Source organism: Cherax quadricarinatus, chromosome 9 (genome assembly GCF_038502225.1).
Source record: "Cherax quadricarinatus isolate ZL_2023a chromosome 9, ASM3850222v1, whole genome shotgun sequence".
In the NCBI taxonomy this organism is placed as follows: Eukaryota; Metazoa; Arthropoda; class Malacostraca; order Decapoda; family Parastacidae; genus Cherax; species Cherax quadricarinatus.
The window spans coordinates 48,223,219-48,250,602 of NC_091300.1; the positions used below are offsets into that span (position 1 = coordinate 48,223,219).

The following is a 27,384-nucleotide window of genomic DNA, read 5'->3' on the forward strand; positions in this document are numbered from 1 at the left end:
TATTTATTTATTCAGTGACAGTAGTTATTTACTTATTTATATCACGTAGGCGCGCCTCTGGCAACACAGCGATACAGTGAATGATTATTATTGTTAATATAAGCATGGGGGACCTCTAAACCCACAGGGTTATACAGCACATGTGGGGGGATGTGGAAGGTATTCAAGCTCAAGTCAGGGAACTGGAACACAGATCCAATTTCATAGATTAAGAGCCTCTCACCAGCGACATAGAACCTCCCTTGAGGAGAGTGAATGACGATGAAAGTGTTTATTTATTGGGTCACGCTGCCTGGGTGGGAAATGACACATATGTTAATGATTGAGACACTTGTGCAGCATATGGGAATCTTTATTGAGGAAAAGTTTCACCATACAGTGGCTTCATCAGTCCAATACAAAGTAGAAAGGTGTAAGGAGAGGAGTTTGAGGTAATCAGTCCCTCAGCTTGGAGTCGATGTGTTCAGTCCATCAATCTTGTAGAATGTACAGCACAGGGCCAAGACGTGGCTTATATACTGTAGTCAGGTGAGGCGAAGCAGGAGGCAGGGTCATAGTGGAACCATAGTCTAAGTAGGCCTTTGTCCAAAGGTTGGACAAGTTTTGAAGAATTCTTTGTATCAAGATCCCATGATGCTGCTGTGTCTGACAGTTGTGATGAATGGTTTAAAAAACCGACAATCTTCAACTTGTCGGTGTTTTAAACCATGTATCACACAGATATGTTAATACTAAGAATTATTCTTTTATATTAAATTTGTATTCGACTTACTAAATTTTTAACTTACGACGGGTTCTTCATAATGTAACCCCATGGTAAGTAAAACTAAGTGGTTATAAGTGTTACCACATTTTTTAAAGGGGGTGGACCGATAAGCCAGAGGAAGGCCTCGGTTAAATGACCAAAAGCTCAAATGGCAGGTCATCATCTGACCAGGAAACACTTGTCTAGTTAGTCGAGAACCACCTGCAGTTTTAATGGTAGTATTGAGGAACGTGAAGTAACAATCACTGATGTGAATGCGGGTTGATTATGGGGGTCTATTTCAGCGAGCACACCCGTCGTTATTTTACTCGGGTATGATTGATTCTGTGGAGAAAATCCCTTTCTCATCTGCCTCGCAAATAAGGTCCATTAGTCTTGTATTCATAATTTCATTCTGTCCAGAACACAGCTCTTCATGTATGGGCTTAAACGTGTGGTGAAACGTGTTTTTAATGAGGAACTCTCCAATTGGCTTTTCAAGTAAAGGAAGTAATAACCTCGCCATTCCTAGCTTTATGCCATCAACAATTACTTTGACCGGTAAGAGAATAGGCTTGTCTAGGAATGAAGGCTGTGATGCTTTGTTGACAGGATTACTGGTGCTAAGTGTTCCTAAAGTCATAATACAGCCAAAGAGGAACCCTACAGTGCAAGTCCTCTCCCATTCTAGTTTAAATTGCTCATAGCTCCAGCTGGCAGCAGATGAGCCCAGCTTTGCAACAAGCTTAGTAAAGGTAGAATGGTAGAGGTGCAGCAGGTGATCTAGATGAGCGTTCCTGATGGTGCGAGTAGTGGACGTGTAGAGGATATACTGTAGATCAAACATCGGCTTGCCCCAGCTACTGTTACCCCAGTCAATGATCTTTAATGCTTCGATTTCTTGATGGCTTTCATGTGCATGGAAGACCCTCTGGCTGTGGCCTTCCTGCGAGTCCCTGTGAGTTGCCCAGGAGTCTTCATGGCTCGCAAGTGTTTGCGAGTCCTCTTGACTTGCCTGCGAGTCTTCATGACTTCCCTGTGCCACTGGGTTCTTATATCTGTACATAATATTATTAATCCAATAATCTCCATGATTTAAACACGTGATACTTTCTCTGTCCAGCAGTATTGCTGAATATTTATCTAATATACTTTGTTTACATGCTTCCAGTTTTCGTGTGACATCCTTCTTGTCGTTCTGAGTCCTAAGAAATGCAATGATGGAGTCTAGCATAGCAGCTACTATAGGTTTAATATACATGAGGTGCTCCGAAGTTGACTGAAAGCAATGGTATTTATTACGGAAATTTTTATCCCTATAGAACACATGCGAAAGGGCGTGAATTCTGGCTATTTGTTCTATACAGGCCTTAAGATGCTCAAAATCCAGCCCTTTACGCTTGTCAAAAGTGTTGTATCCGTGGATTTTAAGGTTTTCCATTAGTAAAACATTTTCATTACCAGTACATCGTCCATAGATCAAATGTGGGATGGATATTTTAGGCTCGTCACGGGCTCTGTCTGCTTGAAACTCGTTGAGCTCTTTAATTATCTTTGTATATATCAAGTGTTCCTTCTGGCCAGTACTCATCCTCTTGTTTATCTCGCGAGACATTATATCAAAACTGTAGAACTTTGCCACCAAGTGGAGGACGACGGTACTTTCCGGTGAGGCAGGTGAACCATCTTGTAACACAGGTGAACTGCCTGGTGGGGCTAGTGAACCATCTTGTAACACAGGTGAACTGCCTGGTGGGGCTAGTGAACCATCTTGTAACACAGGTGAACTGCCTGGTGGGGCTAGTGAACCATCTTGTAACACAGGTGAACTGCCTGGTGGGGCTAGTGAACCATCTTGTAACACAGGTGAAGCACCTTGCAATGCAGGTGAACCATCTTTCTTCACCTTCACCCAGACGTCAAGCAGCACCAACTCAGATTGGAAGGAATCACCTGGACCAGCACCTAAAACAACAAAAATGTACATAAACAGTCTCATCCTAGTCAAACCTCTCCATTGCTTCACAAAACCGGGAAACAATTTCAATATGTACCAAACAACTAAAATATTACACATCAGTTCTGAAAATAATTTCTCTGTTAATTTTTGAAATATAGATAATGTGCAATTAGAGCAGTTGTAGTTAAAAAAAATAACCGATTGTTCCTATTTTATCAGCTTAATTATGGGTTTAGATAAAAATTATTAAGAGCGTAAACAACTGACAACTCTGGGTAGGTAAAAATGTAGGCTGGATGAGTCCATGGATGAGTGTGAGATAGACCTGCCTAGCATGGGCCAGTAGACCTACTGCAGTGTGAAGGTGGTAATGATATACAATACAGATAAAAACGAGTGTGTGCAACACTAGGTTAAATGTTTCATTATAAAAATTATCCAAGACTACGGTGTAGGGACGCCAAGCCCATGATGATTCTCTTCAAATCGGTTGTTCTCCCTAGGCTGGAATATTGCTGTACACTAACTGCCCCCTTCAAGGCTGGCGAAATTGCTGACTTGGAGAGTTTACAGAGAACTTTCACGGCACACATACGTAAGATGAAACACCTAAATTACTGTGAACAGTTGAAATCCCTTGATTTGTATTCCCTAACACACACGCGAGAAAGTTACATGATAATACACGAAAATCACTCCTTGTGAAGGCAAAAGACTCGGCAGGAGATGCAACACCAGTACACTGAGACAACACAATAAGTGTCCGGGGCCCAAGACTGTTAAACTGCCTCCCAACATACATAAGGGGGATTACCAATAGTCCCCGGGCTGTCTTCAAGAAGGCACTGAACAGGCACCTAAAATCAGTATCTGACCAACCAGGTTGTGGTCCGTACATCAGTTTGTGTACGGCCAGCAGTAAAAGCCTCGTTGATCAGTCTCTGATCTACCACGAGACCTGGTCTCAAACAGGGCCACAAGGGTGTTGACACCCGAAACCCTCTCCAGGAATACTCCAGGTATAGGTGACTACTATGTATACCTGGAGAGGGTTTCGGGGGTCAACGCCCGCAATGCCCGATCTCTAACCAGGCCTCATGGTGGATCAGGGCCTGATCAATCAGGCTGTTACTTGAGGCCACACATAAACCGATGTATGAACCACAGCTTGGCTGGTCAGGTACTGACTTCACATGCCTGTCCAAAGCCTTCATGAAAACAGCCAGGGGTCTATTGGTAATCCTCCTTATGTATACTGGGAGGCAGTTGATGAGTCTTAGGGCTGCTGACGCTTATTGTGTTGTCTCTTATCGTGCTAGTGGCACCCATGCTATTCACTGGGGGGATGTTGCACCACCTGAGTCTTTTGCTTTCATAGGGACTGATTTTCGTGTGCAAATTTTATACTAATCCCTCTAGGATTTTCCAAGTGTATATATTCATGCATCTCTCCCGCCTGCATACCAGGGAGTACAGGTTGAAGAATTTCAAACATTCCCAGTATTCTAGGTGTTTTATCGCAGTTATGTGTGCCTTGAAGGTTCACAGTACATTTTCTAGATCAGCAATTTCACTTGCCTTGAAAGTTGCTGTTAGTGTGCAGCAATATTCAAGCCTAGATAGAACACGCGAAGGGAAGAGCGTCGTCATGGACTTAGCATCCAAAGTTTTGAAGGTTCTCATTATCTATCCTATCATTTTTTTCAAACAGATGCGATTGACACAATGTTGTGGTCTTTGAAAGTGAGGTTCTCTGACATTATGATTCCCAGGTCTTTTACATTAATTTTTCACTCTATTGTAGGCTGGAATTTGTTGTATACTCCGATATAGTTGTAATTTCTTTACGTTTTCTATATCGGAGTAGCTGAAATTTCTCATCATTGAACTTCATCTTGTTTTCTGCTGTCCATTTAAAGATTTGGTTGATGTCCGCCTGGAGTCTTGCAGTCTTCAATGGAGGACACTGTCATGCAAATTGGGGTGTCATCTGCAAAGAAAGATTCAGTGCTGTGGCTTACATCCTTGTCTATGCCAGGTATGACGATGAGGAACAGGATGGGAGTACTGTGCCTTGTGTAACAGCTTTTCACCGTAGCAGCCTCAGACTTTACTCTGTTTACTGCTTCTCCTTGTGATCTATTTGTTAGGAAATTATAGATCCATCTGCCAACCTTTCTTATTATTTCTTCACACTCAATTTGTGCGCTATTACACCATGGTCACACTTGTTAAATCCTTTTGCAGTCTGTGTACTGTAACTATATTTTGTTTGTTTTCTAGAACATCCACGACCTTACCATAGTGGTCCAATAGCTGAGACAGCCTGGAGCGACCTGCTCTAAACCCATGTTGCCCTGGGTTGTGTAACTGAAGGGTATCGATCTTGCTTCTTAGAACTCTTTCAAGGAGTCTCATGAAATGGGATGTTAGCCCTCTTTGTGGAGTGGGGCTGCGTCTATTGTTTTTAGCAGATGTAGGATGAGCCCTGTGTCCATCCTCCCTCTCCATAGGGTGTTTAAAGCACTTGATAGGGACTACATGCAGTTCTTGAACACGGAGTTCCATGAGGCTAGGCCTGGGGCAGAGTGCAACTCCATGTTATTTATCGCTATTTCGAAGCCATTTGGTGTCAGGATTAATATCAAATAGGTTTGATTGTACCAAATTTTGTCTCGTTCTTAAAAACTTAATTTAGGTGGAGATGAAACAAAAGGGGGTGATGCCTCAGGAATAGCGTTGACACATTACCAGCAAAACCTGCTGGAAGCACTGATGTCCATACAGGGGCAGTAGGTAGAGGGAGAAACAGAAAAAAAATGCACCAACAGTGAACGCAGCTTCAGTAAATCCTAGCAAACAGAATTCCAGTCTATGCAAATTCCATGCTTTGGGTATCTCCAGGCATGGTATATCTGGTAAAATAGGTGGGATATGCGCCTTTGACCATCCCAAAAAATGCCGCACCCAAATGACAAGAAGAGAGTGCAACTCCCCTTCCTGTAACTTGTTTTACCCCAAAATGTGTCACTGGTCACTCCATGAAAGAAAGTGGCAAAACACAAACTGCCAGGCACATCATCTACAGGGAACAAAAAGACACAGACCAGCACGACCATGGGAAACAAAAGAGGTGAGCCATAATCTCTCCATGGAAAGAGGTTTTTTAGGGCCAGGAGGAAAAATGACTGGCAAGAAATATAGCAACGTTACAGTAACTGAAAACACGCCTGGAGCAGAGCCACAGTGATTGGCCTCCACTCCAGAACAACAGATATTAGAGCCAGCAAATAAAACCCCCTAAATTCCACCAATATAACGACATTTGTCTTTGCAAACATATAGGGTCTAAAGACATCAACAAACTTGCATCAAAGGACTGCTCAGAGAGTCAGCATTCAGAGAGACCCACATAAAGGATCATTTTGACAACGAAATATGGATCCCAGGTCAAAACCTATTCAGATGCGACAGATTAAACAGGCAACAAGGAGGGGTTGACCTGTATTTCACAGAGTCGCTCATTTGTTCAGAAATACTGAACACCTCAAATGATGTAGTTGAAGTTTTGGTAGTAAAGATTGGAAACCAAAACTTTTTCATTGTGGTTGTATACAAGCCTCCAGATGCAACTTCCCAGCAATTCCAGGAGCAGCTTTAGAAAATTGACCACTGTCTGAAAATCTCTCAACTCCTGCCTCAAACATCTTGCTAGGAGATTTCAACTTGAAACGCCGAAAATGGAGGAGTGTAGCAAATAATATTTTAGTAGCTCAGATTAAAATTCACACACACACACACACACACACACACACACACACACACACACACACACACACACACACACACACACACACACACACACACACACACACACGAGCTATTAAATCTCTACACCAAATTCACCTAAAACCAGCAAATATTAGAGCATATAAGATTAGAAAATACGCTCAGATCACAACATAATAGAGGTACAGACGTATGCACAGGGTTCCTGACCAGCAAAATGTGATCAGTCATGAGGGGTGTCTTAACAAAATTCAATTTCAATAACAAAAACATACACTGGGAATAAGTCAACCATGTTCTTAATGAAAGAAGCTGGGAAGATATCCTAAACAACACAGATCCGAACCCATGTCTAGAAAAAATAAACTCTCTGGTTCTTGAGATCTGCTCAAGGCACATTCCATTAAGAAAAAGAAAGAGAAGATGTAAACTAGAAAGAGAGAGACTCCCTATAAAGATGAAGGCAAAGAGTCTCAGAGCTGCTGAGAGTGTCCAATATATCTGAAAAACGAAGGGAGTCACTGGTCAATGAAATTGCAAATATCAAACTGAGGGAATCTTTCAGGAGACAAGTGTGGCAGGAAGAACTAAAAGCCACAAAAAAGATTGAAAAAAATGCTTCTTCTCTAATGCCAAATCTAAGGGATAAATAACATCCAGTATTGGGCCCCCTGCTTAGGCGAGATGGGACATACACAGATGACAGCCAAGAAATGAGAAATACTAAAGTCCCAATACGACTCAGTTCAGCGAGCCGCTGCCCAGAATAAGGGTCGACAATCCAAATGAATTCTTTATGAACGAGACCCAAAATTTGGTCATCTCACAAATCTTGGATAAAATCCTAACACCACGAGACTTTGAAAAGGCAATAAATGACATGCCCATGCACTCTGCCTCATGCCCAGTCTCATGGAACTCCGTGTTCATCAAGACTGCAAGAAGCCCCTGTTGCGTGCTTTCAGCATTCTATGGAGAGGGAGCATGGACACAGGGGCCATCCCACACTCTAAACAACAGACATAGTCCCACTCTACAAAGGTGGCAGTAAAACAGTTGCAAAGAACTACAGACCAATAGTCCTAACATCCCATCTCACAAAAATCTTTGAAAGGGTTTTATGAAGCAAGAGCCCCAACCACCTAGAAACCCATCAGTTATACAACCCTGGGCAAACAGGTTGAGAGCAGGTTGCTCCTGCCTGTCCCAGCTACTGGATCACTGTGACAAGGTCCTGGATGCTGTAGAGGATAAACAAAATACGGATGTAGTATACATGTAATCTACTAAATGATCATGCCCCTCGGGTGGTACAATATTGAAAAACTTTTGTTTGTTTTTTCTAACTTCAATAAATAACATTTTCCTTTCGTGTTTGTCAAAAGCCTTTGGCAAATGTGATCATTGTGTAATGGTGCACAAAATGCGTGATAAAGAAATAACAGGAAAAGTTGGTAGATGGATCTAAAACTTCCTGACAAATGGAACACAGTACTCGCTCCCATTCAATTCCACATCCTCATATCTGATATATAGGAGTAAGCCATAGCTCCATGTTTTCCTTTGTGGATGACACCCGGATTGCCATGAAAGTGACCTCAATCGAAGACACCGAAAGACTCCAAATAAGATAGACTCAACGCTTCTAAATTGTCGAGATCATCGGTAACATAAAAGGTCTGTTGTTCATTATTTTCAATTTTATTTGCGATGGTGTGAAATTCTTCTAAGGCGATTCGCTGACGATGAAGAGTCGTCCTTAAACAACGTTTTACGATACCTATCATCCTTTCATAAAATCCTCCTTATCATGGAGCCTTGGGAGGAATTTGTCTCCAGTGACAACTGTGTTGATTCAGCATCTGTTGCACCTCTCGCTGATCAAAGATCTTGCTTATATAAGCAGCACCAGCAACAATGTTTATTGCATTATCTGAAATCATCAGTCTGGGTCATGCCCTTCTGGCTGCAAACCTTCTGAATAGTTTGATATGGGTTTCAGCAGACATGTAAGTGGTTACATCTAGATGTACTGCTCTAGTCGTAGCACAAGTGAACAAACAGATGTACACCTTGATGGGAATTTTGTCAACTGTTTTAGTTAAAATACTGGACCAGTGTATTCTATACCTGTCAGCTCAAATGTAGTGATATGACAAACTCGTTCAGAGGGATATGGAGGTGGACCTGGATACTGACATACTCGCACATCGTAGTGACGACAAGTAATGCAGTCCCTCATTTGTTTTTTCACACTTTGTCGACCTCTCAGTACTCAAATTTCCATACACTTGATCTACATTCCCTGGAACACATACGAGAGAGATACATGATTGTGAAGGCTTACTCAGCCCTGTAATAACTTCAGACAGTATTACCAAGGCTGGCTCCTCCTCAGGAAAATTAATGAATAGAAAAAGAAATAATAACAGACAAACATAAACACTTTATTATATAGAAAATATAAAATATAAAACACTTAAATATGAAATATTAATCTTACATTAAAGAAAATGAAAAATGAAAAATATAAATGATAACTGAATTCAACGCTAATATATATAGGGGTGTCTGGTGTTGGTGACACTGTGTTGTTGAAATCGTAGCCGTTGCTGATGATGGGGGGGGAGGGGTCGCAGGTGTTGGTTACGACCCACTGGCTAGTTCTTCACAGTATAGCCTTGAGTATTATATCCCGATGACAGGAAAGCAGGTTCTTTACCGCTGCAATGATGAGGGGTTACATCCTGCAATTTCATACAGGTGCACAGGTAATTAAATCCAAAAAGGGGAAGTCTCAGGATGTTAGTCCATCTCCATCAGTTCTGCTCGTTGATTGACAGGTGACCCTCTCTGTCATCCAAGCTGAAAAGATAGACAGGTTACCCACTGCTTAAATAATCACTCTCTATGATAAGTACAATACCTAAAAGATGTGGTGATTATTACAACAGTCAACATAGAGCAAGGCTGAAAAGACTAAGTTTATTATTGGTCAAAAGTGAAGCTTTCAACCCATAAATCCACTAGAATACAAGGCAGGCATGTACTTACAGTAGTGCTGGGAGCTGTGAGTCTAGTGATTACTATTTGGACCAGAGCCCCACACGTCACCTTTCGGGGAGGGGGGGGGAAGGAGGAGGGGAAGAGATAGCGGGAGCTAGACTGACCCTACCTTAACAAGCAGCCGGCAGTCAAACTATCACTTTCGGGGTGGGGGAAAAAGGCGGGAATAGCGGGAGCTTGACTTACCCTACCTTAACAAGTAGCCGGCAATGAAACTATTGTTACTATATACTCCCTCGCTACTCCTATCTATTGAACTTTTCCCTCACAATGATAATATACACTTGGAAAATCCTAGAGGGATTAGTATCAAAACTGCACACGAATATCGCTCCCTATAAAAGCAAAAGACTCGGCAGGAGATGTAACATTCCCCCAGTGAAAAGCAGAGGCGCCACGAGTACACAGAGAGAACACAATAAGTGTCCGAGGCCCAAGACTGTTCAACTGCCTTCCAGCATACAAGAGAGGGATTACCAATAGACCCCTGGCTTCTTCAAGAAGCGACTGGACAAGCACTTAAAGTCAGTACCTGACCAACCGGGCTGTAGTTCTTACACCAGTTTGTGTGCAGCCAACAGTAACAGCTTTATTGATCAGACTCTGATCCATCATGAGGCCTGGTTTCAGACCGAGCCGCGGGGGCGATGACCCCCGGAACTCTCTCCCGGTAAACTCCAGGTCTCCAGGCAGATCTTCGACTCAGTCTGGTTAGCGGCTCACTAAAAACCGAGTCATATCGGGACTTGAGTAGCTCGTTCATTTCTTTGCTATCGTCTTTGTAGGACCCATCTCGTCTAAGGGCCCAGTACTGGATTCCCAACTTTGATTTGGCTTAAGAAATGTTTTGGGTTTCATTTTCATTTATGGCTTTTAGTTCTTCCCGCATTTCTTGACTCCTGTAAGATTCCTTTAGCTTTAGTTCGATTGTGGAACAGAGCTTTTCACAGCAGCCACCTCAGATTTTACTCTGTTTACTCTGCTATAGATCCATCTACCAGCTTTTCCTGTTATTCCTTTATCACACATTTTGTGTGCTATTACACAATGGTCATACTTGTCAAAGGCTTTTGCAAAATTTGTGTTTACTACATTTGTGTATTGCATGTCTTCTAGAGCATCCAGTACCTTGTCATAGTGGTCCAGTATTTGGTACAGGCAGGAACGACCTGCTCTAAACCCATGTTGCCCTAGGTTGTGTATCTGATGGGTATCTAGATGAGTGGCGATTTTACTTCTCAGAACGCTTTCAAAGACTTTTTTGATATGGGATGTTAACGTTATCAGTCTGTAGTTATTTGCTATTGCTTTACTGCCCCTTTGTGGAGTGGTGTTATGTCTGTTGTTTTTAGCAGCTGTGAGATGATTCCTGTGTTCATGCTCCCTATCCTCAGAATATTAAATGCACGTGATAGAGGTTTCTTGCAGTTTTTAATGATCACGGAGTTCCACAAGTATAGGCCTGGGGCAGGGTGCACGGGCATGTCATTTATCGCCTTTTCGAAGTCATTTGGTGTTAGGATGATATCAGATAGGTTTGAATCTACCAAATTCTGAGTCTCGGTCATAAAAGATTAATTTAGGTCTTTGTGGCCTTAGTGGCTCACTAAAACCTGAGTCATATTGAGAGCCCTATAGAAATATGTCACTTTGTCTGACTCTTTGGGGTTATCCTAGGTTCTCTGCACATATGCTGCTATGTATGATAATCTATGATACTGTATTTGTGTATACCTGAATAAACTTACTAGCTCACACATTACTTTGCTGTCATCTGTGTAGTACCCATCTCGTCTAAGTAGGTGCCCAATACTGGTTGTTGTTATCGACTTAAATCTGGCATAAGAAAATAAATATTTTGGGTTTCTTTCAATTTCATTTGTGGCCTTTATTTCATCCCATTTTTCTTGATTCCTGTAAGGTTCCTTTAGCATAAGTTCAATCTTTGCTATTTCTTCGCCTCTATTGGGAGCGCCTTTCTGTTTCTAGTTTACATCGTCTCTTCCTTTTCCTCGCGTGCCACAGTTATTTTTTTCTAGACGTAGGTTTGGATCCGTGTAAGTGATTATTGTGTATGTGATTACTGTATAGGTGACTGCTGTGTGACTACTGTGTAGGTGACTACTGCACAGGTGACTACTGCACAGGTGACTGCTGTGTGACTACTGTGTAGGTGACTACTGTGCAGGTGACTACTATGGTGACTAGTATTCTATTTTTATTACTACTATTATTACTAATTCTGTTACTATTACTACTATTATTATTATTACTGCTATTACTACTATTACTGTTATTACTACTATTACTGCTACTACTATTGACGTGAGTTTAGAGACTGATTTTTATTATACTAACCAGAGGTGATAGTGAAGGTAGTAACGTCGTGTTCACCACCAGGATGAGTCTTGGGTACTAATACTACTACGACAACTACTACTACTGCTACTAACCAGAGGTGATAGTGAAGGTAGTAACATCATGCTGGCCACCAGTGTGGGAAATAATTACCTGCATGAACCTCATTATATTGATACCAGCAAATTAATGAAGGCAACAAAGATAACTATTTCTTACCAACTGCTATAACTCTGAGGCATGAAGGAATATTTTGAGACACCCTAGGTCACCAGGAGAATATCACCCTTCGATACCCACTACCCTCATACAATCTCGCAAGTTACTCTGGACCTATATTAACCTTAAATTTAATAAACACTATGCAATTCTGGTAATATTTACATAAAAATTATGTGGACTGTATAATGTTATACTGAAAGAAGGAATACATGTATTTATACATCTCATGAGAAGGTATTTGTTACCAACCCTCACCAAAATTGTTTGGAGATTGCTTAGTGCAGCTAGGTCACCCACAACCCCTGCCTAGATATGAGGAAACTAACTGGCCAGAAGTTCATCATATAAAGTGCAGTATACTTAGCAGTATACTTTTAACATCTAATTTCTAAATCCTGCCAGGTCGTTGGTTTCTCACATTCTGCAGGACTGTAACTCCAATTCTTCTTGCTCCTATTTGAGAGGCTCAAACCACATTTAACCTCCAGAGCTACCGAATAATTCCCTCACATTTCACTGCTGGTTCCCTTTTTAATTCCCAAATTAAATTTAACCAACAATGTATTTAATTAAATTACATGCACAGCATTTTCCTCAACCAGGATGAGTTTAAGGTACTGCTACTACTAACCAGGGGTGATAGTGAAGGTAGTAACGTCGTGTTGACCAGCAGGATGACTCTCAGCAAGGTGCTCCTTCAAGACCTCCTGCAACCATCTCTTACTGACCTCCTTGCTACACCTGGGAGTCTTCACACTCATACCCAACGCTTGCCTGCAAGACCCGTATGCACCTAAGGGGCGACCTCAATCATTTTTCTTTGATTATTTATTGTTTGATATCGTTCATTTTTAGCTTACTTTCAGAAGCTTATGTGAATGTTTTTGTGACGAAGTTTCAATATAACTGCCCCAAAAAATTAAAAGCAAAAATGTATAATAAAAAATTAATAAAACTGACATTTAGCAGCCAAGTCCGACAAAATGGCACTGTGAAAAGTTGTTTGAACACTTCCTACTAATTAAACAATGAAAATCCGTTTATTTTATTATTGTAAATATTTTAATATACCCCCAAAATTACTGGTTGTAAGTTTTTTTTTTTTCACTAGGAAAATATCGGCTTTTTACCCCCACAAATGGTAAAATATATCTGGGATTTTTCAAAATTGTTTCCGTAATCTTGTAAAAAGTCTTTGCTTCATGTATATTGCGAAAATCACTTCAATTCCTTCATTATTGTGATGAATGGTTTCGAAAACCGACAAGATAAAGAACTGAAAAACTTGGATAAAGTTATCAAAGCTTATTTTTTGGGTGGCATTGAAAATTGGGTTGGGCAGATGTTTTGTTAGTGGGATGGATTGTAAAGGACCTGCCTAGTATGGGCCAACAGGCCTGCTGCAGTGTTCCTCCTTTCTTTTGTTCTTATGTAACATATGGGAGCAGAAATGCTGTGAGTACCACTAACCACAATCTTCAACACAAACCTTGAAACTGGGCAACTACCTGAGGTATGGAAATGTGGTTCCCATTTTTAAAGAAGTAGACAGAAAAGAGGCGCTAAACTACAGACCAGTGTAACTGACGTACATAATATGCAAAGTCATGGAGAAGATTATCAGGAGTAGAGTGGTGGAGCACCTGGAATGGAACAAAAGTATAAATGACTACAAGCACGGTTTCATGGAAGGCAAATCCTGTGTCACAAACCTTCTGGAGTTTTATGATAAAGTAACAGAAGTAAGAGACGAGAGAGAGGGGTGGGTTGATTGCATCTTCTTGGACTGCAAGGCCACCTTCGACACAGTTCCTCACAAGAGATTAGTACAGAAACTAGAGGATCAGACGCGTATAACGAGAAGGGCACTTCAATGGATCAGAGAATACCTAACAGGGAGGCAACAATGAGTCATGGTACGTGATGAGGTATCACAGTGGGCACTTGTGACGAGTGGGGTCCCACAGGGGCCGGTCCTAGGACCAGTGGTATTTTTGGTATATGTGAATGACATGATGGATGGGATAGATTCAGAGGTGTCCCTGTTCGCAGTTGATGTGAAATTAATGAGGAGAATTAAATCAGATGAGGATCAGGCAGGCATTCAAAGAGACCTTAACAGGGCAATATAAACACAAATGCAGTATAATGTGATCCTTTATTGACTACGTTTCGCCCACACAGTGGGCTTTTTCAAGTCACAAACAGAACTACCTGGGGTGGAAGGAACGCGAGTATTTATAGTCCGGCTGAGGTCAGGTGAAGAATGCTGCATCTGATGATGTACCGAGTTGGGTTGTAGAGTCTAAAAACTTGGGTAGCTTGGAAAGGAGACTGGACAAGTTTGTGAGCAGATCTTCTACAGTGTTCTTATGTGGGATAGCGATGAAGGAGTTTCTTGGCAAGTGGTTCAGCTATGTTATAGAAGCCACTATTCTGGTTGAAGTTGTCGGATATAGAAATAAGTGATGATTCCAGGATTCTTCGGTATTGAGTGTTGTCTTCTGTGGCGATAAGTCTTGAGTTTCTGTAGTTTATCAAGTGGTTGTGTGAATTACGGTGTTGTACGCAGGCATTCTTTGTGTCGTCAGACCTGCTTGCGTATTGGTGTTCTGAAATACGTGTTTGGAGGTCCCTTGATGTTTCGCCCACGTATAACTTGTTGCAGTCATTACAAGGGATTATGTATACCCCTGCAGAGGATGGAGGCTTGTCCTGCCTACTACTGGTGATGTCCTTGATGGTCGTGGTTGTGGAGGTAGATACTTGGAATGATGTTTTGGCAAAGATGTTGGAAACATGTTTTGCAATGGAGTTGGTGGGAAGGACTATGTATCTCTTCTCGGCAGTGTCTTCTCTGGGTGTGTTGAAGATGTTTAGTGCTCGCCGTCTGCAGTCTCTGATGAAGTGACGAGGATAGTGGAGTTTGGAAAATACTTGTTCAATTATAGTGCATTCTTCCTCAAGGAACTCGTTGCTGCAGATTCTGAGTGCACGCAGGAAGAAGCCTATAATTACACCACGTTTGGTTTTGGTGTCGTGGTGAGAGTAGAAGTGGAGAAGATCGTTTTGGTTGGTGGGTTTTCGATAGACTTTAAAACGAAGTTCGTGGTCAGCTTTGCAGAGTAGAACATCAAGGAAAGGAAGAGTGTTGTCGACCTCTTCTTCAAGTGTGAACTGGATTGAAGGCTCGACCTGGTTGAGCTTGTCTTGGAGAGCTTGAACGTTGAAGCGTTTAGGAGTTATGAGGAGAATGTCGTCAACATAACGGAGCCAGGTGACAGACGAAGGAATAATGGTGGAGAAACGTTCGGCTTCTAGATGTTCCAAGTCTATCGAAAACCCACCAACCAAAACGATCTTCTCCACTTCTACTCTCACCACGACACCAAAACCAAACGTGGTGTAATTATAGGCTTCTTCCTGCGTGCACTCAGAATCTGCAGCAACGAGTTCCTTGAGGAAGAATGCACTATAATTGAACAAGTATTTTCCAAACTCCACTATCCTCGTCACTTCATCAGAGACTGCAGACGGCGAGCACTAAACATCTTCAACACACCCAGAGAAGACACTGCCGAGAAGAGATACATAGTCCTTCCCACCAACTCCATTGCAAAACATGTTTCCAACATCTTTGCCAAAACATCATTCCAAGTATCTACCTCCACAACCACGACCATCAAGGACATCACCAGTAGTAGGCAGGACAAGCCTCCATCCTCTGCAGGGGTATACATAATCCCTTGTAATGACTGCAACAAGTTATACGTGGGCGAAACATCAAGGGACCTCCAAACACGTATTTCAGAACACCAATACGCAAGCAGGTCTGACGACACAAGGAATGCCTGCGTACAACACCGTAATTCACACAACCACTTGATAAACTACAGAAACTCAAGACTTATCGCCACAGAAGACAACACTCAATACCGAAGAATCCTGGAATCATCACTTATTTCTATATCCGACAACTTCAACCAGAATAGTGGCTTCTATAACATAGCTGAACCACTTGCCAAGAAACTCCTTCATCGCTATCCCACATAAGAACACTGTAGAAGATCTGCTCACAAACTTGTCCAGTCTCCTTTCCAAGCTACCCAAGTTTTTAGACTCTACAACCCAACTCGGTACATCATCAGATGCAGCATTCTTCACCTGACCTCAGCCGGACTATAAATACTCGCGTTCCTTCCACCCCAGGTAGTTCTGTTTGTGACTTGAAAAAGCCCACTGTGTGGGCGAAACGTAGTCAATAAAGGATCACATTATACTGCATTTGTGTTTATATTGCCATTGTGTCGGTATTTTATACCATTTATTTCCAGACCTTAACAGGCTGGACACGTGGTCCAGGAACTGGCAACTCGAATTTAACCCTGCCAGATGCAAAGTCATGAAGATGGGGAAGGGCAAAGAAGACTGCAGACAGAGTATAGGCTAGGTGGCCAACGACTGCAATCCTCGCTCAAGGATAAAGATCTTGACGCGAGTATAACACTGAACACGTCTCCGGAAGCACACATCAACCAGATAACTGCTGCAGCATATGGGCGCCTGGCAAACCTGAGATTAGCATTCCGATACCTAAGTAAGGAATCTTTCAAGACACTGTACACCGTGTACGTCAGCCCCACTGGAGTATGCAGCACCAGTTTGGAACCCGCACCGGGTCAAGCACGTTAAGAAATTAGAGAAAGTGCAAATGTTTGCGACAAGGTTAGTTCCAGAGCTGAGGGGAATGTCCTATGAAGAAAGGTTGAGGGAAATCGGCCTGACGACATTGGAGGACAGGAGGGATAGGGGAGACATGATAACGACATACAAAATACTGCGTGGAATAGAAAAGGTGGACAGAGACAAGATGTTCCAGAGAGGGGACAGAGAAATAAGGGGTCACTCTTTGAAGTTGAAGACTCAGATGAGCCACAGGGATGTTAGGAAGTATTTCTTTAGTCACAAAGTGGTCAGGAAGTGGAACAGTCTGGCAAGCGATGTAGTGGAGGCAGGAACCATACATAGGTTTAAGACGAGGTTTGATAAAGCTCATGGAGCAGGGAGAGAGAGGACCTAGTAGCGTTCAGTGAAGAGGCGGAGTCAGGAGCTGAGTATCGACCCCTGCAACTACAATTAGGCTAGTACAATTAGGTGAGTACACACACACACACACACACACACACACACACACACACACACACACGAGCACGCACACACATGAGCACACACACGAACACGAACACGGGGCCAGGAGCTATGAATCGACCTCTGCAACCACAAATAGGTGAGTACACACATGAGTGCATTCACATAGGAACACACACAAGTGTACACACACCGTAGTGACACCGTGTGTGCAAGTCACAACTTTAGTGGTCCGTGAATATAAGTGTTTTTGAGGGCTACTCAATGGTGCTGCAGGGATCATTAAGTGTGTCAGGGTAGCGAACAATCCTTGAAGCAATTTACAAGTTGTCCTGAGCCACATACGTGTGGGGAGAGCCACAATTTTATAAGTGAGCTAAAAAGTGATATTTGGTGGCACAAATCAGAGTGGGCAGGCCTAGTGTTGCACAGGTGACATTGCCACATGTGTCACCCAAGAAAGATAATACAGTGAAATAAATGTGTGACCAGTGAAAGAAGTACAGTGGATAAGTTATATTATATATCGACAAGAAGAGGAAGTGGATATACGCCAGGACATCACACCAAGTTGAACAATCTACAGGCTCCATCGCAAGTATCTCAACTATGCGTGGTGTTTGGGGAGCTTGGTGTGAGTTCCAATTAAAGGCTAAGATGTTTGTGAACGGCCCAAATCTTCTAGTTCGATAAAGAATAGGATATCAGGTACTTAGTAACGAATATCAGTTGGTAATTTATAGTAGAACAGGGTGAGCAGACAAGTGTCTTTCAGACTAGAAAGAAGGAAAAGCATAGAAGACATAAAATAGTAACTGGTTGTGGGTCAGGTTAAGTGGTTGTGGTCAGGTCAGGTGGGTGTGGGTCAGGGAAGGTAGAGAAGCACTGTAGACCATCTGTCACACGCAAACTCCACACATAACACAAACTCCCATCCACTACTTTTCATACAATAAAACCACATTAATATAGTTCCACACACACCCACATGCTCACACCCACACCTGGTCAAGCACATCAAGAAATTAGAGAAAGGGCAAAGGTTTGCAACAAGGCTAGTTCCGGACATAGGTAAGTCGACCACCCATGATCTATCAACAAAGGCAATTGGTAACGAAACAGTGAAACCAGCCAGTGAAAACATCCCAGCGAAGACCCTCTCTGCTAGATCGTCGAGAATGTCAAGCACATCGCCAGTCGAGGTAAGAATATTGTTTTAGTTGGGGACAGTCAGATTAAGTTTATGGATACGGCTTTTTGTCTTAGTGATAGAAATAGGAGGCAGAGGGTGTTTTCCTGGGGCTGGGATGAAGGATATTGTTAGCCGTCTAGACGACATCATGAGAGGTAATGGGAGCAATCCTATTATCTGTCTCAGTGCTGGAGGCAACGATGTTGGCAGATCTAGGATTGAGGACCTCATCAGCAGGGATAGGTCAGCAATAGACAAAATTATGAAGAAAGGTGGGAGCCCTGTCATATGTGATATTTTGCCAAGGAGCGGAGTTGGAAATGAATGGTTGTCCAGGGCAATTGGTGTCAACTGCTAGCTGGACAAATACAGTAAGGAAAATGTGGTAATATTGACAACTGGGACCTTTTCTATGGCAGAAATGACATGTATGCCAAGGATGGGGTTCACTTATCTAGGTCTGGGGTGGGGGCACTGGCAACTGTAGTGGAGGGAGCTGTTAGGGCTTTAAACTAGGAATAGTTAGTGGTATGGGTTTTGGCGGGAAGACAGTGAAGTCCCACTGTAGTAACATGAGTTTTAGGGGAACTAGTAATAGGCAGAATGAGGTGGATATTGGAAAGCCAGTGGCAGTAGGTGACAAGGGCAGTAATAGGTACAGTGGAAAAACAGAAATGAGCAGGAGGGTCTTTAAATATATATTATGCTAATAGCCACAGTGCTATTAGCATAATATATAAGTATCGGGAATTGGGGTGGGGTGGCACTATGTCCGAGGTCGCTTGAACTTATGCATAAAAACGGGTATTAAGTCTGAAGTAACATATACAGAGTGTGTAGATAGAATTTTCAGAGGGGGCATGAAAAATTTATTCTAGGAGTGATATACCGTCCCCCAAACTTAGAGACCAAGGGAGCCTACTATGGGAGGAAATTGTTAAGGCCACAAGGCACGATAATGTAGTAATTCTAGGGGACTTTAACTTTAGTCAGATTAATTGGAATTTCTTGACTGGGAATTTAGAATCAAACGACTTCTTAGAAGTAGTTCAGGACTGATTTTTTGAAACAGTTTGTGACAGAACCAACAAGGAGAAATAACCTGTTTGACTTGGTTCTGACAAACAAGGAAACCCTTGTTAATAATTTAGAAATTACAAAGGAACTCGGCACAAGCGATCACAAATCAATTACCTTTAGCAAAGAATAGAAGTATGACAATAAGGATAGTTCAGTAATGGTCCCAGATTTTTGCTTAACAGATTACAATGGGCTTAGAGAACACTTATCAACTCTGGATTGGTGTAACGAAGACAGCTATCAATATGACAGCTTTCTGAACATTATACATGCTGCCCAAAGAACATTTATCCCGTATAAAGAAATTAGATCGAACAAAAATGACCCAAAATGGATGAATAATAGGCTCAAATATCTTTTAGAGCAGAAGAAATTAATTTATAGGCATGTCAAAAGAAGTGAGGGTCATCTTATGAATCAGTATATTGACATTAAGAGGAACGTTAAAAAGGGGATAAGAAAAACTAAACGGGAGTACAAAATTAAAGTAGCCAGGGATTCGAAAACTAACCCAAAAAAAATTTTTAGGTGTATAGAACTAAAGTTAAAGATAAATAGGTCCCCTTAAAAATAACTATGGGAATCTTACTGACAAAGAGAATGAAACGAGTTTAAATAATTATTTTCTCTCGGTTTTTACACAGGAAGACACTAACATTATCCCAGTAATCAATTTTTATAGTGGCCAGAAGAAGATAAATTATGTATCATCACAGTCACTAGTGAAATGGTTGTGAAACACATAGACCGAATGAAACAAAATAAATCGCCGGGTCCTGATGAACTTTTCTCAAGGGTTCTTAAGGAATGCAAAATGGAACTCTGTGAACCATTAACTAATATTTTTAATATATCTCTTCAAACAGGTGTAGTGTCTGATATGTGGAAGATGGCTTACGTAATTCCTATTTTTAAAGCAGGAGACAAGTCGTTACCGTCAAATTACCGCCCAATAAGCCTGACCTCAGATGTAGGCAAACTGCTAGAATCAGTTATAGCTGAGATTATAAGAAGCCATCTCGATAAGCATAATCTGATTAATGATACTCAGCATGGATTCACAAGAGGCCGGTCTTGTCTAACTAATTTATTAACTTTCTTCAGTAAAGCTTTTGAGGCTGTTGATCACGATAAAGAATTTGATATTGTTTAGATTTAGTAAGGCTTTTGATCGAGTACCGCACCAAAGACTGTTAAAGAAAGTGGCAGCTCATGGCATTGGGGGAGAAGTGCTCTCATGGAAGCAGAGTGCATAAATGGGGTTAAATCCGAGTGGGGATCTGTAACAAGTGGCGTTCAACAGGGATCAGTCTTGGGCCAGTTGTTGTTTATATATATCAATGATCTTGATGAGGGAATTACAAGTGATATGAGCAAATTTGCCGATGACACAAAGATAGGTAGGATAATTGATTCAAACGTAAATGTTAGAGAACTTCAGGAGGATTTAGACAAACTCAATACCTGGTCAGAAAAGTGGCAGATGCAGTTCAATGTAAATAAATGGAAGGTTCTGAAGCCCAGGAGTGTCCATAACCCTAGCACTTATAAATGAAATAATGTAGAACTAGCAATACAGATTGCGAAAAGGACTTGGGGATTATGATAAGCAGTAACCTTAGACCAAGACAGCAATGCCTAAGCGTACGTAATAAGGCAAACAGATTATTGGGATATATATCAAGAAATGCAAGCAACAGAAGTTCAAAGGTTATATTACAGCTTTATACATATTTATTAAGGCCTCACCTAGACTACCGGAGCTCAGTTCTGGTCTCCATATTACAGAATGGACACAAGTTCATTAGAAAACATTCAGCATAGAATGGCTAAATTAATTAATACATAGCATTAGAAATCTTCCTTATGAATAAAGATTGAAGTCCCTTAAATTACATTCACTTGTTAGACGAAGAATGAGGGGAGACATGATCGAAGTGTATAAGTGGAAGATGGGTATCAATAAAGGGGATATAAATAAGGTTTTGAGGATATCTCTCCAAGAGAGAACCCGCAGTAATTGATTCAAATTAGACAAGTTTAGATTTAGAAAGGATACAGGAAAGTATTGATAAATTAGACACATATGCAACACTTGGGTATCTTTGCTGAGGAAACGTTTCGCCACACAGTGGCTTCATTAGTTCATACAAAGGAGAATGTTGAAGAACAGGAAGAGTTTGAGGTAATCAGTCCCTCAGCCTTGAGTCGATGTAGTCAGTCCATCAATCTTGAAAAGAATACAGCAAATGTTCGAAGAAGTGGCTTATATACTGTAAGCAGGAGAGGTGCAGCAGTCGTGTCGTAGGTGATGTGATACCACCTACGACTGCTGCACCTCTCCTGCCTACAGTATACATGACCTAATTCCACGAATGTGGAAGTAGGTCATGCTCAAGGGTTAGGCAAGTTGAAGAATTCCCTCAAACTCCTCCTGTTCTTCACAATTCTCCTTTGTATGAACTGTTGAAGCCACTCGCTGTATAGCCCTTGTGGCTTAGCGCTTCTTTTTGATTATAATAATAATAATGTTGAAGCCACTGTGTGGCGAAACGTTTTCTCATTAAAAGTACCCAAATGTTCCACTTGTCTAATTTATCAACTTGTCAGTTCTCTGAATCATTCATCTACATTCCTGTCTGACACAGCAACATCTTGGGATCTTAATACAGGGAATTCTTCGCTTGCCTAATCCTTGGGCACGACCTACTTCCACAATGGACAAATGTGATACCACCTACGACTGCTGCACCTCTCCTGCCTACAGTATATAAGCCACTTCTTCGCACATATGCTGCATTCTTTTCAAGATTGATTTATCAATCACATAGACTCAAGGCTGAGGGACTGATTACCTCAAACTCCTCCTGTTCTTCACCATTCTCCTTTTTATGGACTGATGAAGCCACTGTGTGGCAAAACGTTTTCTCATTAATTAAAGGTACCCAAATGTTGCACTTGTGTCTAATTTATCAAGATCACTGATGATTACATGTCGCTTGGCTATGTCAAAAGCAGATTTAAAGTCAAGGTTGTGTATGAGCTGTCAGTGTGCACAGTGAGAAAGGTGGCTATGCAATGATGCACACTCCTTCCATACATGAAATCATGCAACCGGGGAGACAAAAATTGTTTGATTCTTTACACGAGACGATTTAGAATCATCCTTTCGAATGTTTTACACAAGCAACTACTAAGAGATATTGAGCGAAATGCATTTTGTTGATCAGGCTTAGGAATGGGAATGATGAGGCTGTTGGTCCAAGATTTGTGGAGCTCCCCAGTTATATAACTCATGTTATATAATTCAAGTAAAGGATTGCCTGGTACTCGACAAAGCAATCTGAGTATGCTTTAATACCATCCTCACCAGGCGACGTGGAGTTGCTCTTAGTGCTGCATCAAGTTCAAAGTTAGCGAAAGGAATGTTACAGACTTCTTCAGTGCTGATCATTTGGTAATGATATCTAATTTCGCAACATTTTCAGTGCCGTGAACGACTGCCTCCTACTGCCAGAGGGACTCCTCAGATACTGAATACTCCTTCAGCTGGCTTCTCTCTCTCTGGTATAGCTCCTCCCACTTTATAACCATGCCAGATGGTAAAATTAATAAATTAAAAAAAAAATTTAAAAAATCTGAAATTCTGAAAATTCACTGCATATTCAGACATGTTACGTGCCGCGTCATTGCTAAAAAAAAAATGTTGAAATGATTATAATTCCTTGTGCAAACATAGTAGTTAGATCTCTAGCACACTCAAATCACACACTGACGTCCGGAGATCGAATCCCCGGTACGGCTGGCAAACATTAGGACGTGTTTCCTAAAGACGCCTATTGTCCATGTTCACCCATCAGTAAATTGTTTACCTAGGTGTTAGTGGACTGGTGTGGGTCGCATCCTGGGAGAAAACTGACCTAATTTGCCCGAAATACTCTGCAAAACAAGTGACTTTCTAAATGGTACTGTTACTGTTGTCAGCTAAGATATTATTATTATTATTATTGAGAAATGTTACTAGAATGTTAACTATATTTATGTAAACTTATTAAATGAGTTTACAGAAAAATAGTTTAACATTTTCAGTGTCAACCCTCCCCAAGTGGCTAAGTATTATTATTATTATTATTATTATTATTATAATCAAGGGGGAAGCGCTAAACCCGGAGGATTATACAGCAAGTGGCTAAGTAGCCAAACAAATGAATAGAGGAGGACCAAGTGGAGTGCCCGGGTGTACACGGGAACTGTTTACTGGGGGCACTGCGGGGAATTGCCAAGTAGCACTGTAACTACACGCTTTAATATATCACTTAACTATATCACGTTATTATAATTACAGGGAAGCACTAAACCCGTACGATTATACAGCGCATGCGGGGGGGATGGAAGGTACTCAGGCTAAATTCAGGGAACCGGAGCACGGATCCAATTCCCTAGATCAAGAGCCCCTCACCAGCGTCAAGGAACCTCCCTTGAGGGGTATATCACGTTAAATATAGTCAAGGTCACAATGATTAACATTGGCACTCAGCCTGACTCAACAAAAAACAAAGTCTTATTTAACTTGTTAAAACTTCTTACACAGTAACTTCTGTTCAATGAAGTTCATTAAGATGGCAATGAAAACACTTAGTCCAGTGTAATAAATTTATCTAAGATTTATTAATCTTTACAATAAATCTGTTAGATTTTAGAGATATATAGGATTGATTATAATAAATGATATTTTTGGAATAAAAACTTACTAGTTAGTGGATAAAGTGATGAGGAGGAAGACTTGTACATCCACCTGCAACAACACTCCGGGGCTGTGTGTAAATATTGATGCTGCCGGGAAACAACTGCCACGAAGAGATTATCGTACCTACTGTATCATACAGCATTCATTATTTGGGGGACTTTTTCACTTGTTGGGTTTGAGGGGTGTGCATGATCAAATATCATTAAAATAAATAATTTATTAGAATAAAAACTTAATATATAGAGGATAAATTGATGGGGAGGAAGACTCATACCACCTCCTGTTACAACTCCCCCAGGGTGCTGGGTATACTCTGGTTCTCCTGGGGGTGGGTGAAAAGAGAAGCTTTTATCATACCTATTGTATCATACAGCATACAATGTTTGGGGGATTTTTTTTTTAGCTGTTGGGTATACTGTGTTGGGTGTGGTCAATAGAAGGATTGGTAACCACATCGTGCCCAGTACGTTAGACACACCCCACCGTCAGCTGACCACATGTAAAACCACCTATTCTCTTATTTGTATCCATTTTCATTACGAAATTTACAAATTGTTATATTCTTATATGCTATGTACTATCTCACTATTATGAATCGATACACTGCCAGCACTAGTAATGTCTCTCAGTGTATATACACTGAGAGGTACACATCTCAATGTATATACACTGGGAAGTATACATCACAGTACAGGTAAACTGAGATGTATACATCTCAGTGTTATATACAATGAGAGGTGTATATCTCAGTGTTATATGCATTGAGAGATGGATAGTTCATTGCACATATAATGAGGTGTATATTTCAGTGTATATACACTGATAGCTTACATTAATCACTTTTTAAGGTATTGAAGTATTTTTGGCTGGTGATGCACAGGTTACATGCAGCCTTAATGTGCCACATGTAGTATACTTTAAATCCCATTAACAAACCAACCAGTCATAATGACCCTCGTATAGTTGATTTTAAACCCAAGTAACCAACGAACCAGTTGTAATGACCCTCTTGTAGATAAACTTTAAACCCCATTACTCAACCAGTCTGAATGGCCCACGTGTAGTAGATTCTAAACCCAATTAACCAACCAGTTTTAATGACCCTCGTGTAGTAGATTTTAAACCCCGCTAACCAACCAACCAGCCTTAATGACCCTCGTGTAGTCTTTCAACCCCATTGCCAACCAACCTGTTCAGAGGGCAATTTCTGATACATTAGAATTTCAAACTTATTAACTCTTAGAGTGGATAGAGTATCTCAATATAAGTTGAATGAGGCCATATAAATGGAATCTGATAGTTAGTTTTCGACCAATTGTTAATCTGCAAAAGGCAGATATACGCACCCATGCCCGAAATAGGGAGTATGAATTTGAATGTTGCAAACTTGTAGTTGTTAATAAAACACCCAATAACTATTTTTAAAATTTATTATACAAACATACAATATCAAAAACATCAATGGAACTTGTATCAGAACATTTTGGTGACTTTGTCAATGGTCCAAGTCGGACCGAAACGTCGTCGTAAGCTTCTCTCTTTTATGTGCGGGTTATTTGTGTATCGTTCCAGTCACGGTATTGTGCCTTTTTTGTTATTTCCTGAGATTCATGAGGAAGAGCAATAATTCTATATTACTAATTGCTAGAATGGAAGTCTATGAAGCAATTTATATCCTTCTTTATGCACAGATTTACTTTGAATACAGAACCTTGAAGAGCAAGATCTTCATAAATATCTTCCTCATCAGGGTACTCCTCGATCGTAATGCCTTTCTTTTTCTTGACTAATTTATGCTTTTTGACTGGCCTTTCTTCCTCATCACTTGAAACCTCTGCATCCGGTGGCAAGTATTCATCACCACTATCAAGCAATTCAGGGTCATCTACCTCTGGTTCTGAGTCACTGTAATCCAAAATGCAGACATATTTTGACCTGGTGTTAGAGGGCTCCCCATAAAACAATTTCTCATTGATCTGGAAGGACAATAAAAACGTTTTGTATACATCCAGACCACTACAGAATACATATATGCAGTAGAAATTTTTTAATAAATATTTATTTTACTGAAAGTGGACTATGTCCCTACAAGGGCAGAGGCAGTCCTGACTGCCCTTCTTTTGTTGCACTTTTTTCAACTGCATGCTACACTCACATTATGCTTCACACGGACTTTATGTATATATCAAAATATGCCTAAACTATTCATGTACACACTAAACACAACAATCAGTACTTACCGACATTGTAGAGGGTAAAATCCAAGAGTATATTAGTGACACTAGATGGAAAAAAACCCACTCTGGGCGACGCCAAACGCCATCACCACTTAGCTGAAGAGACTCAGGAAAGGCTTGTGATTGGTCAGAATTAAAGAATGGGAATCCAGATGCGCGGCGCGAGTAGGATGACACGCGTAAAGGTGCACGTGTTTGAAGGTAGTAAAAACTTCCTCTGCCCTTATCTACTTATCTACTTATCAGGGGAACCACTTATATTGCTGTTAACAACACAACACTATATTGAAGATTGAATCTTTATTAAGGAAACTTTGCACCACACATTGGCTTCTTCAGTCCAATACAAGGCAGAGAGGGGCAAAGAGAGGAGTAGTTTGAGGTAATCAGTCCCTCAGTCTGGAATCGACGTGCTTAGTCCCTCACTCTTGTAGTCAGTACACCATAGGGCCGGAGAAGTGGTTTATATACTGTAGATAGGTGAGTACAGCAGGAGGAGGCGGGATCACAGTGGAACTATCTCCAATGTTACAATAATAATAATAATAATAATAATAATAATAATAATATCTTTATTTACTACAAGTATATGCACAAGGTACACAGTCCTAGCTGACATCAATGACATACTACTGTATAGAAAGCCCCCTGTTATGCTGAGAATTTTGGGCAAATTAGGTCAGTGTCCCAGGATGCGACCCACACCAGTTGGCTGACACCTAGGTACCCATTTTACTGATGGGGAACATAGACAACCGGTGTAAAGAAACACGACCAATGTTTCTACTCTGGCTGGGAATCGGACTAAAACATTCCCCGTGTGAAGCCAGAGCTTTAGTC

At 41.2% G+C, this 27,384-nt stretch overlaps 2 protein-coding genes across 3 annotated transcripts; both read right to left on the reverse strand.

The window, feature by feature from the left end:
- Positions 1–331: 331 nt before the first annotated feature.
- Positions 332–24,418, reverse strand: LOC128691419 (uncharacterized). 2 transcript variants are annotated; one of them, XM_053780289.2, is made up of 3 exons: positions 24,312–24,418; positions 12,772–12,914; positions 332–2,710 (listed from the first exon to the last, which is right to left on the reverse strand). In XM_053780289.2, exons 2-3 carry the CDS (start codon positions 12,899–12,901, stop codon positions 1,071–1,073), a joined length of 1,770 nt encoding a protein of 589 aa, XP_053636264.2. In that variant the 5' UTR covers positions 12,902–12,914; positions 24,312–24,418; the 3' UTR covers positions 332–1,070. The 2 variants fall into 2 exon arrangements, with proteins under 2 accessions (XP_053636264.2, XP_069939519.1); XM_070083418.1 differs by lacking the exon at positions 12,772–12,914 and having other exon boundaries at positions 24,312–24,384.
- A 1,301-nt stretch (positions 24,419–25,719) lies between these two features.
- Positions 25,720–26,661, reverse strand: LOC128691294 (uncharacterized). Its single transcript, XM_053780122.2, has 2 exons — positions 26,548–26,661; positions 25,720–26,283 (listed from the first exon to the last, which is right to left on the reverse strand). Exons 1-2 carry the CDS (start codon positions 26,551–26,553, stop codon positions 25,945–25,947), a joined length of 345 nt encoding a protein of 114 aa, XP_053636097.2. The 5' UTR covers positions 26,554–26,661; the 3' UTR covers positions 25,720–25,944.
- Positions 26,662–27,384: the final 723 nt, after the last annotated feature.

Excerpts from the sequence above, each read along its gene's own strand:
- LOC128691419 (XM_053780289.2), bottom strand. The coding sequence starts at position 12,901 with ATGAGTGTGAAGACTCCCAGGTGTAGCAAGGAGGTCAGTAAGAGATGG. Across the intron at positions 2,711-12,771 it reads TACCTTCACTATCACCCCTG|GTGCTGGTCCAGGTGATTCC; the intron begins GTTAGTAGTAGC and ends TTGTTGTTTTAG.